Source organism: Rattus rattus, chromosome 14 (assembly GCF_011064425.1).
Source record: "Rattus rattus isolate New Zealand chromosome 14, Rrattus_CSIRO_v1, whole genome shotgun sequence".
In the NCBI taxonomy this organism is placed as follows: Eukaryota; Metazoa; Chordata; class Mammalia; order Rodentia; family Muridae; genus Rattus; species Rattus rattus.
In genome coordinates, this window is record NC_046167.1 from 8,151,473 (window position 1) to 8,167,101 (window position 15,629).

General features: G+C 39.7%; 1 protein-coding gene across 1 annotated transcript in view; it reads right to left on the minus strand.

Annotated features, from left to right (window-relative positions):
• The window catches only part of Malrd1 (MAM and LDL receptor class A domain containing 1), a 684,120-nt gene that overhangs the window by 590,052 nt on the left and 78,439 nt on the right, over positions 1-15,629 (minus strand). The window contains exon 6 of the mRNA XM_032884682.1: positions 7,021-7,167. Coding sequence (XP_032740573.1) covers positions 7,021-7,167 — 147 coding nt within the window. The remainder of the gene's footprint in view (positions 1-7,020; positions 7,168-15,629) is intronic.

Consider the following 15,629-nt stretch of genomic DNA (forward strand, 5'->3'; position numbering starts at 1 on the left):
CTCCATAGAAAACTAAGTTTCAAGCCACAGAAGCATAGACATCTCCCCTTCCCTCATAGCATGCAACTGCCGAGGAGCTCCCGTGTACTGGTAGTGCAGGGTTTTATATTACTTAAAAATTAATCTGTAAAGGAACCCAAAGGCAGAGAGTACAAGGGTGCTGAAACAAATTAGCTTCAGAAATTACCAGCTTCTGCAGACAGTATGCTTTCTAACACTGAATGGGTTAAACTCAGGAATTCCAACTTTTAATTATTAGTTCTCTCTCTCTCTCTCTCTCTCTCTCTCTCTCTCTCTCTCTCTCTCTCCCCCCCCCCCTCTTGCATGCACATGCTTGCACTCAGACACTCGATGTTTGAAAATTAAAAGCAAATACCCAAACTACACATACTTATGTCAGGAATCTTGAAATGATGAGACTAGAAATTTAATAAACTAGAATTGATATGCTAACTTCACTAATTTAAGAAAGAGAAACAGATAATATGCTGATCAGTTTGTGTCACCTTACAATAAACCTAGACATCCCTGGTAAGAGGAATATTCAGCTGAGAAATTGCCTCTCTCAGATTTGTCTGGAGGCCTGTCCGTGAGCCTTTTTCTTCATCCATAAGTGATGTAGGAGGTCCCAGACTACTGTGGATAGTGCCCTACTTAGGGAGTGGGCTTGAGCTGTGTAAGAAAGGTATCAGAGCAAGCCATATGAACAGTATTCCTCCTCCCTACAGGTCACTGTCTGGTCTTGCCCCACCTTCCGTCAGACACAGACTGTATCCTGAAATCCAAATAAATCCTTTCCTTCCCAGTTTCTTTTGATCATGGTGTCTTATTACAGTATAGACAGCAAACTAGAACAGAGAGCACATGCAGAGAGATGGAACATTTAGGAACCAGAAATGAACACTAGAGCTCAAATCAATGTAACAGAAGTCACAAGTGTCTTTGAGGGCTTTGCTAGTAGACAAAGAACTGTTAAGAGAAGATTCACTGAGCTTGAGCACACTTGTAGCACCTCTAAAACCCAAATAAAAATGAATTAGTATGGAAAGGGACTATGAGGAGAAAACCAGAAAAACAACAAAAGCAATATTTGAAGCAACTGCAAAAGAATATCTCCACATCTCAGATCATAACTTATAAGAAGCAGTATAAATACCAAGAAAACAAAACAAAAAAAACTAGAAAAAACCTATACAGACCTAACATTTCAACTAAAGAAAAAAATGAAAAAAATCTAACAAAAGACAAAGGGGAAATATTTTACCTATTAAAATAATGTTTTTTTGTTATCAGGCATGGGGAAAGGAAAGAAGGACTGGGAGACAGAGAGAGTTGGGGGACATATCTCTGAGAATAGTTGGAGATCTGAGATGGGGGAGCCTCCCAGAAATTTATGGGGGTGATTCTAGCTGAGACTCCTAGCAGCTAGGGATATGGAGACTGAAGTGTCTACCTTCTATAGCCAGGCAGGATTTTCAGTGGAGAGAGGGGGACATCAACTCACCCATAAAACCTTCAAAACAAACTTTTCGATGCCTACAAGATATGCAGGGATAAAGATGGAGTACAGCTTATACGAATGACCAAACAGTGACTGGCCCAACGTGATACCCACCCCATAGGAGAGAGCCAGCCCCTGACACTATTAATGAGATTCTATTATGTTTGCAGACAGGAGCCTATCATCTGAGACGCTTCTTCTAGCAGCTGAGGTAAACAGATGCAGACACCCACAGCCAAACATCAGATGAACTTGAAGAGTTTTATGGAAGAGTTGGGGGGAAAATTGAGGGAGCAGAGGAATCAAGGACACCACAAGAAGACCTATAGAGTCAACTACTCTGGGCCCGTGGGGGCTCACAGTAACTAAACCGTCAACCAAAAAGCATGCACAATCTAGACTTATGCCCTCTACACATTTGTGACACATGTGCTGCTTGTCCTTGACGTGGGTCCCCCGACAATTAGTGCAGGGGTTGTCTCTGACTCCGTTGCCTGCCACTGGATCCTCTTGTCATAACTGGGCTCCCTTGTCTGACTTTCAGTGGGAGAGGATGTGCTTAGTCTTGCTGCAACTTGATGTGTGAGGGTTGATTGGTCCACGTCGAGGGGTTCCCCTTTTCTGAGAAGAAGGGTAAGGAGTAATGGGCAGAAGGGACTTGTGGGGGCGGGGCTGGGAGGAGAGGAAGGTGGGATATAAAATAAAGAATAAATAAATAAATGAAAAAGAAAAAGGGCATTCAAAAGAAAAAATTATCTTTTCAGAAATAATAAAATTGAGAAAAGAATGAAGTTACATATTTAGTGTTCAGATCTGAAAATGACTCCTAGGAATTATGGCTGGTAGAAAGTTGCTTTGTGGCATACTTAAGGAGAAGAGTGGGTCTAGAAAAAAAGAAGAATCTTCTCCAGAAAGAGAAACACGACACGCAGCAATTTATAAAGATAGTTTTGATATGCTTGAAAAGTTCAGATGGGATAAAAGACAGGTAAACACTCTAAGGAAGTAAGTCATAACAAACTTAGCGGCAACCTGATACCTCCCAGCATAGAAGGAGGAGGGGCAAGCAGAAGCTTCGACCAAAATGAAGCCCTGGAAACCCCACTGAAGGTGGTGGCAATCTTAGCCACAGGAGAACCAGTGCTCTCACAATCTTCCAATACAGTTGCAGGTGATTCCTGCGGATGGATAAGCAATGGACATAGTCTTTTTCTCCTACTCTGTATGACTCTGGGCGCCATATTCACAGAAGATCTATTGGTTAAAAGCCAACCATCCTCCTCGCTTCAGAACAAGAGATGAATACAGGCTGGGGAGTCTGAATGTAACCTATGGTATCATCCATTCAGGGGTGACCAACGCTTACTGGATTTGAACTATACAAAGACGAGCATTCTGGCTTTAGTGCTCTATAAACTTCGGTGCTATGATTGCGTCTGCTATTCCAAACATTTTGGAGAAAAAACACTGCCTTGATGTCAGCCAATCCAGGGAAAGAAACCTGGGAAAAACTGAACCTGTCCAGTGCACGGGACTGTGAAGCTAAATTTCACCACCAGGGGCCTCTAGCACACAAAGAAAGGAAGTTGCAGAACTGGTAGGCAACGGACATTTGCACGATTGAAGTTCAACACCACTTAAATCCATAGAAAGACTCACAAGTCCACCTGTGCACATAGCTGGCATCCATAACATAATTTATTTTTGAAGAGATAAGTAAGATTGGCAAAGCTACTGCTCTAACCAAAGCAATGGAAAAGGTAAAAAACACTAAAATCAGTACAACTGGAGAGGAAAAGGGACATTTCTATAATTCCTCTGAAATTCATCAGATCTTTAGGTGACATTGCAAAAATGTGGGATTTCTGTCTATGAATATGTATGTGAACCTGTGTATATGCTTCTTGTAAGTTTTTCCACTTTTTATTTATATTTCAAAAATTATCTGCTTTCCCTGTATCCTGGCCATAAACCACTTTTCTTATCCCCTCTCCCCCTTCTTTTTTTTTTTTTTTTTTTAGCTGGGGACCATAAACCACCTATCCCAAATCCCCTCCCCTCTCCCTTCTTCTATGAAAGGGTTCCTACACCCATTCATCCATCCTTTCCCACCTCCCTGCCCTTATATTCCCTTACACTGGGGGGTTGGGGGGTCGAGCCTTGACAGGACCAAGTACTTCTCCTCCCATTGGTGCTCAACAAGGCCATCCTTTGCTACATGTGCAGCTGGAGCCATGGGTCTGTCCATGTGTACTCTGTGAATGGTGCTTTAGTCCCTGTGAGCTCTGGTTGGTTGGTATTGTTGTTCTTATGGGGTTGCAAGCCACTTCAGCTCCTTCAATCCTTTTTCTAGTTCTTCCAACAGGGACCCCATTCTCAGTTCAATGGTTTGCTGCTAGCATTCACCTCTATATTTATCATACTCTGGCTAAGCGTCTCATGGGACAGCTATATCAGGCTTCTGTCAGCATGCACTTCTTGACTTCAACAATATGATCTGGGTTTGGTAGCTGTATGTGATTGGGCTAGATCTCCAGGTGGGGCAGTCTCTAAATAGTCATTCCTTAAGTCTGTGCTCCAAACTTTGTCTCTATATTTCCTTCTATTAATATTTTTGTTTCCCCTTCTAAGAAGGACTGAAGCATTCACACTTTGGTCATCCTTCTTCTTGAGCTTCATGTAGTCTATGAATTGTATCACTGGGTAATTCGAACTTTCGGGCTAATATCCACTTATCAGTGAGCACATACCATGTGTGGTTTTTTATGATTGGGTTACCTCACTCAAGAATTTCATGAAGTCATTTTTAATAGCTGAGTAGTACTCCATTGTGTAGATGTACCATTTTCTGTATTCAGTCCTCTATTGAGGGACATCTGGAGTTTTTACAGCTTCTGGCTATCATAAATAAGGCTGCTATGAACACAGTAGAGTGGAGCATTTCTTATTATATGTTGGAGCATCTTTTGGGTATATGCCCAGGAGTAGTATAAATGGGTCCTCAGGTAGTACAATGTCCAATTTTCTGAGGAACTTCCAGACTAATTTACAGAGTGGTTGTACCAACTTGCAATCCCACCAACAATGGAAGAGTGTTCCTCTTTCTCCACATCCTTACCAGCATCTGCTGTCACCTGAGTTTTTTATCTTAGCCATTTTGACTGGTGTGAGATGGAATTTCAGGGATGTTTTTATTTGTCTTTCCTTGTTGACTAAGAGTGTTGAAGATTTCCTTAGGTACTTCTCAGCCATTCCACATTCCTCAGCTGTGAGTTCTTTGTTTAGCTCTGTACCCCATTTTTAGTAGGTTTAGTTGTTTCTCTGGAGTTGAACTTCTTGAGTTCTTTGAATATATTGTATATTAGCCCTCTATAGGGTGTAGGGTTGATAAAGATCTTTTCCCAATCTGTTGCTTGCCATTTTGTCCTAATGACAGTATCCCTTGCCTTACAGAAACTTTGCAGTTTTATGAGGTCCCATTTGTTGATTCTTGATCTTAGAGAATAAGCCATTAGTGTTCTTTTCAGGAAAATTTCCCCAGTGCCCATATGTATGAGGCTCTTCACTGCTTTTTCTTCTATGAGTTGAAGTGTATCTGGTTTTATGAGGTCCTTGATCCACTTATACTTGAGCTTTGTACAGGGAGATAAGAATGGTTCAATTTGCATTCTTCTTTATGCTGACCTCCAGTTGAACGAGCACCATTTGTTGAAAATGCTATCTTTTTTTCCTTTGTCAAAGATCACATGACCATAGCTGGCTGGGGTCACTTCTGGGTTTTCATTTCTATTCCATTGATCTACCTGCCTGTCTCTATACCAATACCATACAGTTTTTATCACTATTGCTCTGTAATATAGCTTGAGGTCAGGGATGGTGATTTCCCCAGAAGTTCTTTTATTGTGGAGAAGAACTCCTAAACTTGATAAACAACTTCAGCAAAGTGGCTGGATATAAAATTAACTCAAACAATTCAGTAGCCTTCCTCTACTCAAAGGATAAACAGGCTGAGAAAGAAATTACGGAAATGACACCCTTCACAATAATCACAAACAATATAAAATGCCTCAGTGTGACTCTAACCAAGCAAGTGAAAGATCTATATGACAAGAGCTTCAAGTCTCTGAAGAAAGAAATTGAAGAAGATCTCAGAAGATGGAAAGATCTCCCATGCTCATGGATTGACATGATTAATATTGTAAAAATAACCATCTTGCCAAAAACAATCTACAGATTCAAATCTCCATCAAAATTCCAACTCAACTCTTCATACAGTTAGAAAGACCAAGTTGCAAATTCATTTGGAATCTTGTACTTTCTTTTGCTTTTTCTCTTCTATGTGTTTTTGTTCTATTCTAGTTTTTTTAGTTTTATTGTGTTTTATTGTTCCTTGACTGTTTTCTAATGAAAGACAGAAGGGTGGGTCTATCTAGATGAAAGAGGAGGTGGGAAGGAACTGGAAAGCACACAGAAAGGGAAAAACATAATCAGAATATATTGTACAAAAAATCATCTTCCATAAAAGAAGACAGAAACAAATGCTAGGAAAGATTTTCTTAATAAAAAAATTTAGTGTATGTGTATGGTGTATATGTGTATGTGTGTTATGTGTGTGTAGGTGCCCACAGAGGCCTGGAGAAAATGACAGGTCTCCCATAGCTGGAGTAGAGGCCTCTGTGAGGCAAACCATGCTGTGGCCGGGAACTGAGTCAGGTTCTTTGTGAGAAAGCAAATGTTTTTGCAACTGAGTCATTTCTCCAGCACCCACTTTAGGTTTTATTAAATAAATTTAGTGTTTATATGGACATATTAAAATTAAGACTGTCAGGCCAGTGAGATGACTCAGCAAATAAAAGTGCTTGAGAGGCATGCCCAAGGCTGACGGCCTCAGTTTGATTCCTAGAACTGTATAGTAGAAGAAAAGAATGCATTCACATTCACATGCGTTCCCTGGTATACTTGTTCACATGCACGTCCAGACACACACACACACACACACACACACACACACACACAGAGCATATAACAAGTATAATAATTTTAATTAAGTACATATATTAAAAGACATGTCCAGTAATACATCCAAAACAGCAAGCAGGAAAAATGCAAGTACTGAGTAAGAGGTCCGGGGTGAGAATGATGGGGAGGCCCTCACAGGTCATAGCACTTACACTAGAATAAGTGAAGGAAACTTAGTACTGGGGTGCTAAAGAAGGAATGGACTAAAAAACTTTCCTTTTACTTTACATGTACTGACACATCCAGGTAATAAGAAAATAATAACATCAAAAAGGACAACAGCTAGTGGATCATAATGTTTTTACAGGGATAAAAGCATTCTGTTTTTTCCCTTTTGGCATCTATGATATAATGCACTTCTATTAGTATGTATGTCTATCAACACTTACAAGACTTAAAAGGCTTTAAAAGGCTTAAAGACTTCGATGCTCACCATAATAAAGCAGGATTCTAACACTCAGATAGCACGCATATAAACTATGTTACAGTTTATTCGGTACCTTCTTCACGGCCGCTTTGATCCTGCCATGGAACAGAGTCCAGTGAAGGGACCTCGCTTGCTTTTGTGCACATCCAAGAAGTTCGCCCAGCAGATGCCTCAGTTGCCCAGCCGCAGGTGACAAGGTCAAATCCACAGGTCTGACAAACTAGAGAAGAGAGAAAAGCGCCTTGGCGGATTATTATGGTCTCCTAGAGTGACGGCTTAACCACAACTGTGTGTTATAACAAACGAAGAGGGCTTCTGTAGAAATACAAGTGCACATTACTCTCTCAAAGTTTTAATTTAATAAAGCTTTGGATCCAGGCGGGTTTATTCAACCTCTACAACTGGGACGCGACACTTTCATCTACAAAGTTCATGCTGGAGAACCACATAAGTGCATGACAAAAAGACATCACTTACTGGTTTAAATAATTTTGTGTTTTGATCAAATTCATGGCTATCCTGGGGTGTGTGTGACCCGCACTGCCAGACGCAGCTGCAAGCATGCCTAAGCCACTCTATTTACAAAAGCTTTTAATATGATAGAAAAAGGATCATCTCTAATAAGAACGATTGTCTTAAAAATGAAATTTCTAGTTTTTCTTGCATCTAGAATAAATTATAAAGTTTCATAAGGCTTCTCCTTAGCTACTTTATGGAAGGGTATTTACCACTCATCGTCAAACTTGAACTTTATTTTATTATTGATTATTTTATGTGTTTACATGTCAAAAGTTGTCCTGCTTCCCAGTCTCCCCTGTGCAAATCTCCCATCCTCTCTCATCTTCCCCTTTGCCTCTATGAGGGTGCTCCCCCCACCCAACCACCCAGTCCTGCCTCACCCCACCAGCAACCCCCTTTGCTGGGGCAGCAAGACTACATGGGACCAAGTGCCTCCCCTCCCATTGATGTCAAATAAGGCAATCCTCTGCTATGCATGTAGCTAGAGCCATGGGTCCACCCATGTATTCTCTGGTTAGTGGTTTAGTCCCTGGAACATCCATGGGGTCTGTTAGTTGATACTGTTCTTTCATTAAGGTTGCAATCCCCTTCAGCTCTTTCAGTCCTTCTCCTAGCTCTTCCATTGGAGATGGTTTGGCTATGAGTATCTGCATCTGTATTAGTTGGGTGCTGATAGAACCTCTCAGGTAACAGTCATAACAGGCTCCTGTTTGTAAGTGCTTCTTGGCATCAGCAATAATGTCAGGGTTTGGTGTCTGCAGATGGGTGTCTGCCCTGGGTGGGGCAGTCTTAGGATGGCCTTTCCTTCAGTCTCTGTTCCATTTTTGTCTGTTTTTCCTTTGTCTGACATCAGTGGGACAGGAGGCCCTTAGTCCCGTGGAGGCTTGATGCTGCACATAGGGGGATGCTTGAGCAGTGAAGCGGCAGTGGCTATGTGGGTGAAAGAGCACCCTCATAGAGAGAAAGGGGAGGAGGACAGGGCAGATGGCATGGGCAGTCTGTGGAAGGGTAACCAGAAAGGGAGATGTCATTTGAAACATAAACAAATAAAATGATTAACAATAATAAAAATTGTTTTTGCTATATTGGAATTTTTTTCCATATGAAATTGAGATGTGCTCTTTCCATGTCTGTGAAGAACAATATTGAAGTCTTGATGGGAATTGTGTTGAATCTGTAGATTGCTTTTGGTAGATGGCCATTTTTACTATGCTAATAGAACTAATCCATCTTCTGAGGTCTTCTTCATTTCTTTTTTCAGGGACAGATCTTTCAGTTGCTTGATAAGAGTTACACCATGATCTTATACTATGTCTGGCTATTGGGAAGGGTGTTGTTTCCCTATTTTCTTTCTCAGCCTGTTTATCATTTGTATAGAGCAAGGCTACTGATTTGTTTGAGTTAATTTTATATCCAGCCATTTTGTTGTATATTGTTTATCAGCTGTAGAACTTCTCTGTAGACTTTTTTGGGGTCTCTTATATATACTATTATGTCATCTGCAAATAGTGATATTTTGACTTCTTTCCAATTCATATCTCCTTGATCTTTTGTTGTCTTACTTCTCTGACTGGAACTTCGGGTACTAGATTGAATAGATAAGGGGAGAGTGGGCAGCCATGTCTTGTCCCTGATTTCAGAGGGATTGCTTCAAGTATTTCTCCATTTAATTAGGTATCAACTGACCATTTACTGTATATTACTTTTATCCTACTCAGGTAAAGATCTTGAATTCTTGATCTCTCCAAAACTTTTTTTTCTTGTTTGATAAGACTTTATTCAAATTCATCACCTATTTTTTCAATTTTATTGGCTATTTTCTTTATCAACATTTTAAATATTATCAACCTTTCTGGTTTCCCCTCCAGAAAACCCCCTATCACATCCTCCCAGTCCCTGCCTCCATGATGTTCCTTCCCCACCCACCCAACCATTCCCTCCTGCCTCCCTGCCCTGGCATTCCAGTACACAGGGGCATTGAGGCTTCACAAGACCAAGGTCCTCTCCTCCAATTGACTCCCAACAAGGCTATCTTCTGCTACATATGTGACTGGAGCCACATCAACTATTTGGTTGGTAGCTTAGTCCCTGGGAGCTCTGGGATGTCTGGTTGATTGATACTGTTGTTCTTTTTATGGGGTTTGCAAACCCTATCAGCTACCGCAGTCCTTTTTCTAACTCTTCCATTAGGGACCCAATTCTTCATCTAATAGTTAGTTGGCTGTGAGCATCTGCCTCTGTATATCTGTCAGGCTCTGGCAGAACCTCTCAGGAGACAGCTGTATCAGGCTCCTATCAGCATGCACCTTTTGGCACCCCCAATAGTGACTGGGTTTGGTGACTGCATATGAGATGGATCCCCAAGTGGAGAAGTCTCTGAATGGCCTCTCCTTCAGTCTCCAATACGCACTTTGTCTCTATACTTCCTCCTGTGAGAATTTTGTTCCTCCTTAGAAGGACTGAAGCATCCACATTTTAGTCTTTCTTCTTCTTTAGCTTCATGTGGTCTGTAAATTGAATCTCGGGCATTCTGAGCTTTTGGGCTAATATCCACTTATCGGTGAGTACATACCATGTGTATTCCTTTGTGTCTGGCTTACCTCACTCAGGATGATATTTTCTAGTTCAATCCATTTCTAAGAATTTCATGAAGTCATTTATTTTTATAGCTGAGTCGTGCTCCATTGTGTAACTATACCACATTTTCTGTATCCATTCCTCTGTTGAAGGACATCTGGGTTCCTTGCATCTTCTGACTATAATAAATAAGGCTGTTATGAACATAGTGGAGCGTGTGTCCTTGTTATATGTTGAACCATATTTTGGGTATATGCCCAGGAATGGTATAGCTAGATCTTCAGGTAATACTATGTTCAATTTTCTGAGAAACTGCTAGACTGATTTCCAGAGTGGTTGTACCAGCTTGCAATCGCACCAACAATGGAGGAGTGTTCCTATTTGTCCACATCCTTGCCAGCATCTGTTGTCATCTGGGTTTTTTATCTTAGCCATTCTGACTGGTGTGAGGTGGAATCTCAGGGTTGTTTTGATTTGCATTTCCCTGATGACTAAGGATGTTTAACATTTCTTTAAGGACTTTGTGGCCATTCAATATTCTTCAGTTGAGAATTCTTTGTTTAGCCCCACATAGTAATAGAATTAGTTGGTTCTCTGGAGTCTAACTTCTTAAGTTCTTCGTATATATTGGATATTAGCTCTGTATCAGATGTAGGATTGGTAAAGATCTTTTCCTAGTCTCTTGGTTGCTGTTTTGTTCTATTGACAGTGTCCTTTCCCTTAGAGAAGCTTTGAATTTTATGAGGTCCCATTTGTCTATTGTTGATCTTAGAACATAAGCCATTGCTGTTCTGTTCAGGAAAATTTCCCCTGTACCCAAGTGTTCAAGACTCTTCCCCACTTTCTTTTCCATTAATTTCAGTGTATCTGGTTTTATATGGAGGCTCCTGATCCACTTGGACTTAAGCTTTGTACAAGACGATAAGAATGGATCAATTTGCATACTTCTACATGCTGACCTCCAGTTGAACCAGCACCACTTATTGAAAATGCTGTCTTTTTTCCACTGGATGGTTTTAGCTCCTTTGTCAAAGATCAAGTGACCATAGGATATGTAGGTTCATTTCTGGGTCTTCAATTCTATTCCACTGGTCTATCTGCCTGTCTCTGTACCAATCCCATGCAGTTTTCATCATGATTGCTCTGTAATACAGCTCGAGGGATGGTGATTCCTGCAGTTCTTTTAATGTTGAGAATAGTTTTCACTATCCTGGATTTTTTGTTATTCCAAATGAATTTGCAAATTGCTCTTACTAACCCTATGAAGAATTGAGTTGGAATTTTGATTGCATTGAATGTGTAAATTACTTTTGGCCAGATGGCTATTTCTACTATATGAATCCTGCCACCCCATGAGCATGGGAGATGTTTCCATCTTCTGAGATCTTCTTTGATTTCATTCTTGAGAGGCTTGAAGTTCTTGTCATACAGTTCTTTCACTTGCTTGGTCAGAGTCACATCAAAATATATTATTTGTGACTATTGTGAAGGGTGTCATTTCCCTAATTTCTTTCTCAGCCTGTTTATCTTTCAGTAGAGGAAGACTACTGATTTGTTGGAGTTAATTTTATATTCATCCACCTTGCTGAAGTTGTTTATCAGGTTTAGGGGTTCTCTGGTGGAACATGAAGGGGTACTGTATTTTTTCAAATACTTTTTCAGCATATAAAGAGTTGATCATGTGGTTTGTTTCTTTGAGTTTGTTTATATAGTTTAATATATTCATGGATTTTCATATGTTGAATCATCCCTGCATCCCTTTGATAACGCGTACTTGATTGTGTTGAATGATGGTTTTGACGTGTTCTTGGATTTGGTTGGCCAGAATTTTATCACGTATTTTTGCATCAATATTTATTAGCTAAATTGACCTGAAGTTCTCTTTCTTTGTTGAGTCTTTGTATGATTTAGGTATCAGAGTAATTGTAGCTTCATAGAATATATTAGGTAGTGTTCCTTTTGTTTCTATTGTATGGAACAGTTAGAGGAATGTTGGTATTGCTCTTCTTGGAAAGTCTGGTAGAATTCTGCACTAAAACCATCTGGCCCCTGGACTTTTTTTTGTATTTCCTTAGAGGATATGGGCCTGGTTAGATAGTTCACGTGCTCTTGATTTAACTTTGGTACCTGGTATCTGTCCAAAAGTCATCTATTTAATCCAGATCTTCCATTTTTGTTGAGGTTAGTCTTTTGTCATAGAATCTGATGATTTGTTGCATTTCCTCAGTTTCTGTTGTTATGATGTCTCCCTTTTCATTTCTGATTTTGTTAATTTGGATATTGTTTCTGAGCCCTTTAGCTGGTCTGGCTAAGTGTTTATCTATATTGTATGATTCTCTCAAAGAACCAGCTTTTGTTTTGATTCTTTGTATCATTTTCTTTGTTTCACCTTGGTTGATTTCAGTCTTGAGTTTGGTTATTTCCTCCTGTCTACTGCTTTCAGCTGTGTTTGCTTCTTTCTGTTTTAGGGTGAAATGTTCTGTATATACTTGTTAAATCCATTTGGTTCATATTCACTTCTATGAGCTTTACTATGTCTTTGTTTACTTTCTGTTTCAATGACCTGTACAATGGTGAGAGTGGGGTGTTGAAGTATCCCACTATTATTGTGCGAGTGTTTTGAGCTTTAGTGAAGTTTCTTTCACGAATGTGAATGCATTTGCATTTGGGGTGTAGAAGTTCAGAGTTGATATTTCATCTTAGTGGAATTTTTCTTTGGTGGAAATGAAGTGTCCTTCCCCATCTCACTTGATAACTTTTGGTTGAAAGTCTTTTTTTTTTTTTTTTTTTTAGCTTATGTCTTTTTTTGGGAAATTGAGTCATTTGCTGTTGAGAGATATTAAAGACATCTGAATTTTAGTTCCTGTTATATATGTTGTTTGAGGAGGAATTATGTGTGTGTAACTCTCTCTGGGGTTTTCTGTAAGATGATTAATTTCTTATTTTTCCTTTGGTGTAGCTACTCTCCTTATGTTGGAGATTTCCTTTTAGAATCTTCTGTAAGGCTAGATTAATAGCTATATATTGTTTAAATTTGGTTTGAACATAAAATATCTTGTTGATCCATCTATGATGATTGACACTTTTGCAGGGTATAGTAGCCTGGGATAGCATTTGTGTTCTCTCGGAGTCTGCATGTCTTCTGTCCAGGATCTTCTGGCTTTTATAGTTCTGTTGAGAAGTCTGGTAATTCTGATAGGTCTGCCGTTGTTTGTTACTTGGCCTTTTTTCCTTACAGCTTTTAATATTCTTTCTTTGTTCTGTGAATTTAGTGTTTTGATTGTTATCTGACAGGAAGATTTTCTTTCCTGGTCAAATCTATTTCATGTTCTGTAGGCCTCTTGTGCTTTTATGGACATCTCTCTCTCTAGGTTGCAGAAGATTTCACCTATCATTTTTGTTGACGATGTTCTCTGGCTCTTTGAGCTGGTGACTTTGCTCTCTTCTATTTCTATTATTCTTAGGTTTGTTCTTTTTCATTGTGCCCAATGTTTCCTGGATGTTTTGGGTTAGGGTTTTTTGTATGCTTTGTATTTTCTTTGACCATTATGTCAATATCTTCTAAGGTATCTTCTATGCCTGAGATTCTCTCTTCTAGCTCTTGTATTCTGTTGCTGATGCTTGCATCTGTAGTTCCTGACCTCTTTCCTAGGTTTTCCATTTCCAGGGTTGCCCCTATTTGTGATTTCTTTATTGTTTCCTCTATTATTTTTAGGTCTTGGATAATATTACTTAATTCCTTTACCTGTTTGATTATATTTTCTGTATTTCCTTGAGGGATTTATTTGTTTCCTCTTTAAGAGTTTCTATCTATTTAACTTTGTTTCTCTGTATTTCTTTAAGTTTAAGAGTCATTGATATCCTCCTTAAAGGTTCATCTTTAAGAGATGGAATTTTAGGTCAGCATCATGCTTTTCAGGTGTATTTACTATCCATGGCTTGCTGTGTTGGGAGGGCTGGGTTCTGACTGTGTCAAATTATGTTGGCTTCTGTTGCTTATGATCTTGAATTTGCTTCTTGCCATCTGGTTATCTCTGGTGTTAGCTGGCCTCCATGTCTCTATCTGGAGCCTGTTCTGTGTTGCTTGGTTGTAGCAGATATCCTGGGGAATCTGTGGACCTAGCTGTAACTGGTTTCCTGGGAGACTTGAAGACTGTTGCCCTGGTTGCAGCAGATGTCCTGGGAGCTCTACAGACTATATAGTGTCGAGATAGAGTAGGAGTCGGGCTAATCTGCCCCCAAGCTGGGGCAGACCAGAAGGAAGAAAGGGTTCACATGTAGAGTAGGGGTCTCATGTCTGCTTGGCTCCTGGGGATCCCTTCTGCTGCAGTTATTTGGATGGCTATCCTGCCAGTTCCTCTGACTACAGCAGATCTCCGTGAAACCCTGTGAACTGTGCAGTGTTGAGAGAGAGGGGAACACAGGGTGTTCTTCCCCCAAGCAGAAGACTAGAAGAGAAAGGGCCCAAACTTGAACTTTAAAAGCCAAATGCTGTATATGATTATAAGAGAATCTTTAATGATATGATTTTATAAAATGTCATGTTAAGTAGATGTGTTTAATCATGCTTGTAGCTTAATTTAGCTGTAGACATTGACACCCAACTAAAACTAAGACATTAAAACTAATAAAAGTTGGCATGTACATGTTCCTAAAGTTGGTCTCTGGGTTTTATAAATGTGTTCATACCAATAAGATGGGCATCTCACTTTGACATTTACATCTTAATATTTCATCTGCAGGATCAATTCTGAAGAGCTTCTTATCTGAGCACCATAAACCCTGCTTGTTTTTCAACACTAAATGACATAGTAAAATCTCACATGTTACATTCCCAGAATGGTCATAAGTAAGATGCAGTTTCCCTGGAAATACTCTCTCAGTGTGTTAACATTCAATATGTATGTTCTAAAAACTTGTGTAGCCAGATTACATATTCATGATCAGAGAACAAAGAGAGAGAGAGAGAGAGAGACAGAGACAGAGAGAGAGAGACAGAGACAGAGAGAGAGACAGACAGAGAGACAGACACTAGGAGAATAAATACAGTTTAATCAGATCACTCTCAGTCAATCCTCAGACAAACCCATCAATATTCTCAAATCTACACTGACACTAAATGAAGCATCTAAGACTACAACTTGGTCAGGGAACTAATATGGTAAATGGCGTCCTCTGTTGCTATAAATGAGGTCTACCCTGGAACTATCTTTTCTGAAGCTCTTTCTCATGTTAGCTAGTTTGGTATAAGATTAGCCTTGAAGGGAGATTTGATGTAATCCCTGTTTCTTCTGCCACATGCAGAAAATTTCTACTCTCAGATTCAGAAATACGGAATTTAATTCTCAATATTTGGGTCTATGATAGGGGCAAGTTGCAAATGGTGCAGGAACTCTTTGGTCTTTGAAAATTTGAGCTCTGGTCATTTCAACATTCACTTTTACACTATTTCTCAGTTTGTTAACTTCTCCTATATTGGTTCGTGAAGAACTTTGATGAAAAGACAAACTCTATTGAAATTTCAGCTTACTTCTGTGATACCAATTCTCCCAAAATCCAACTCTTTCCTAAGTCTTGAACTTGTCC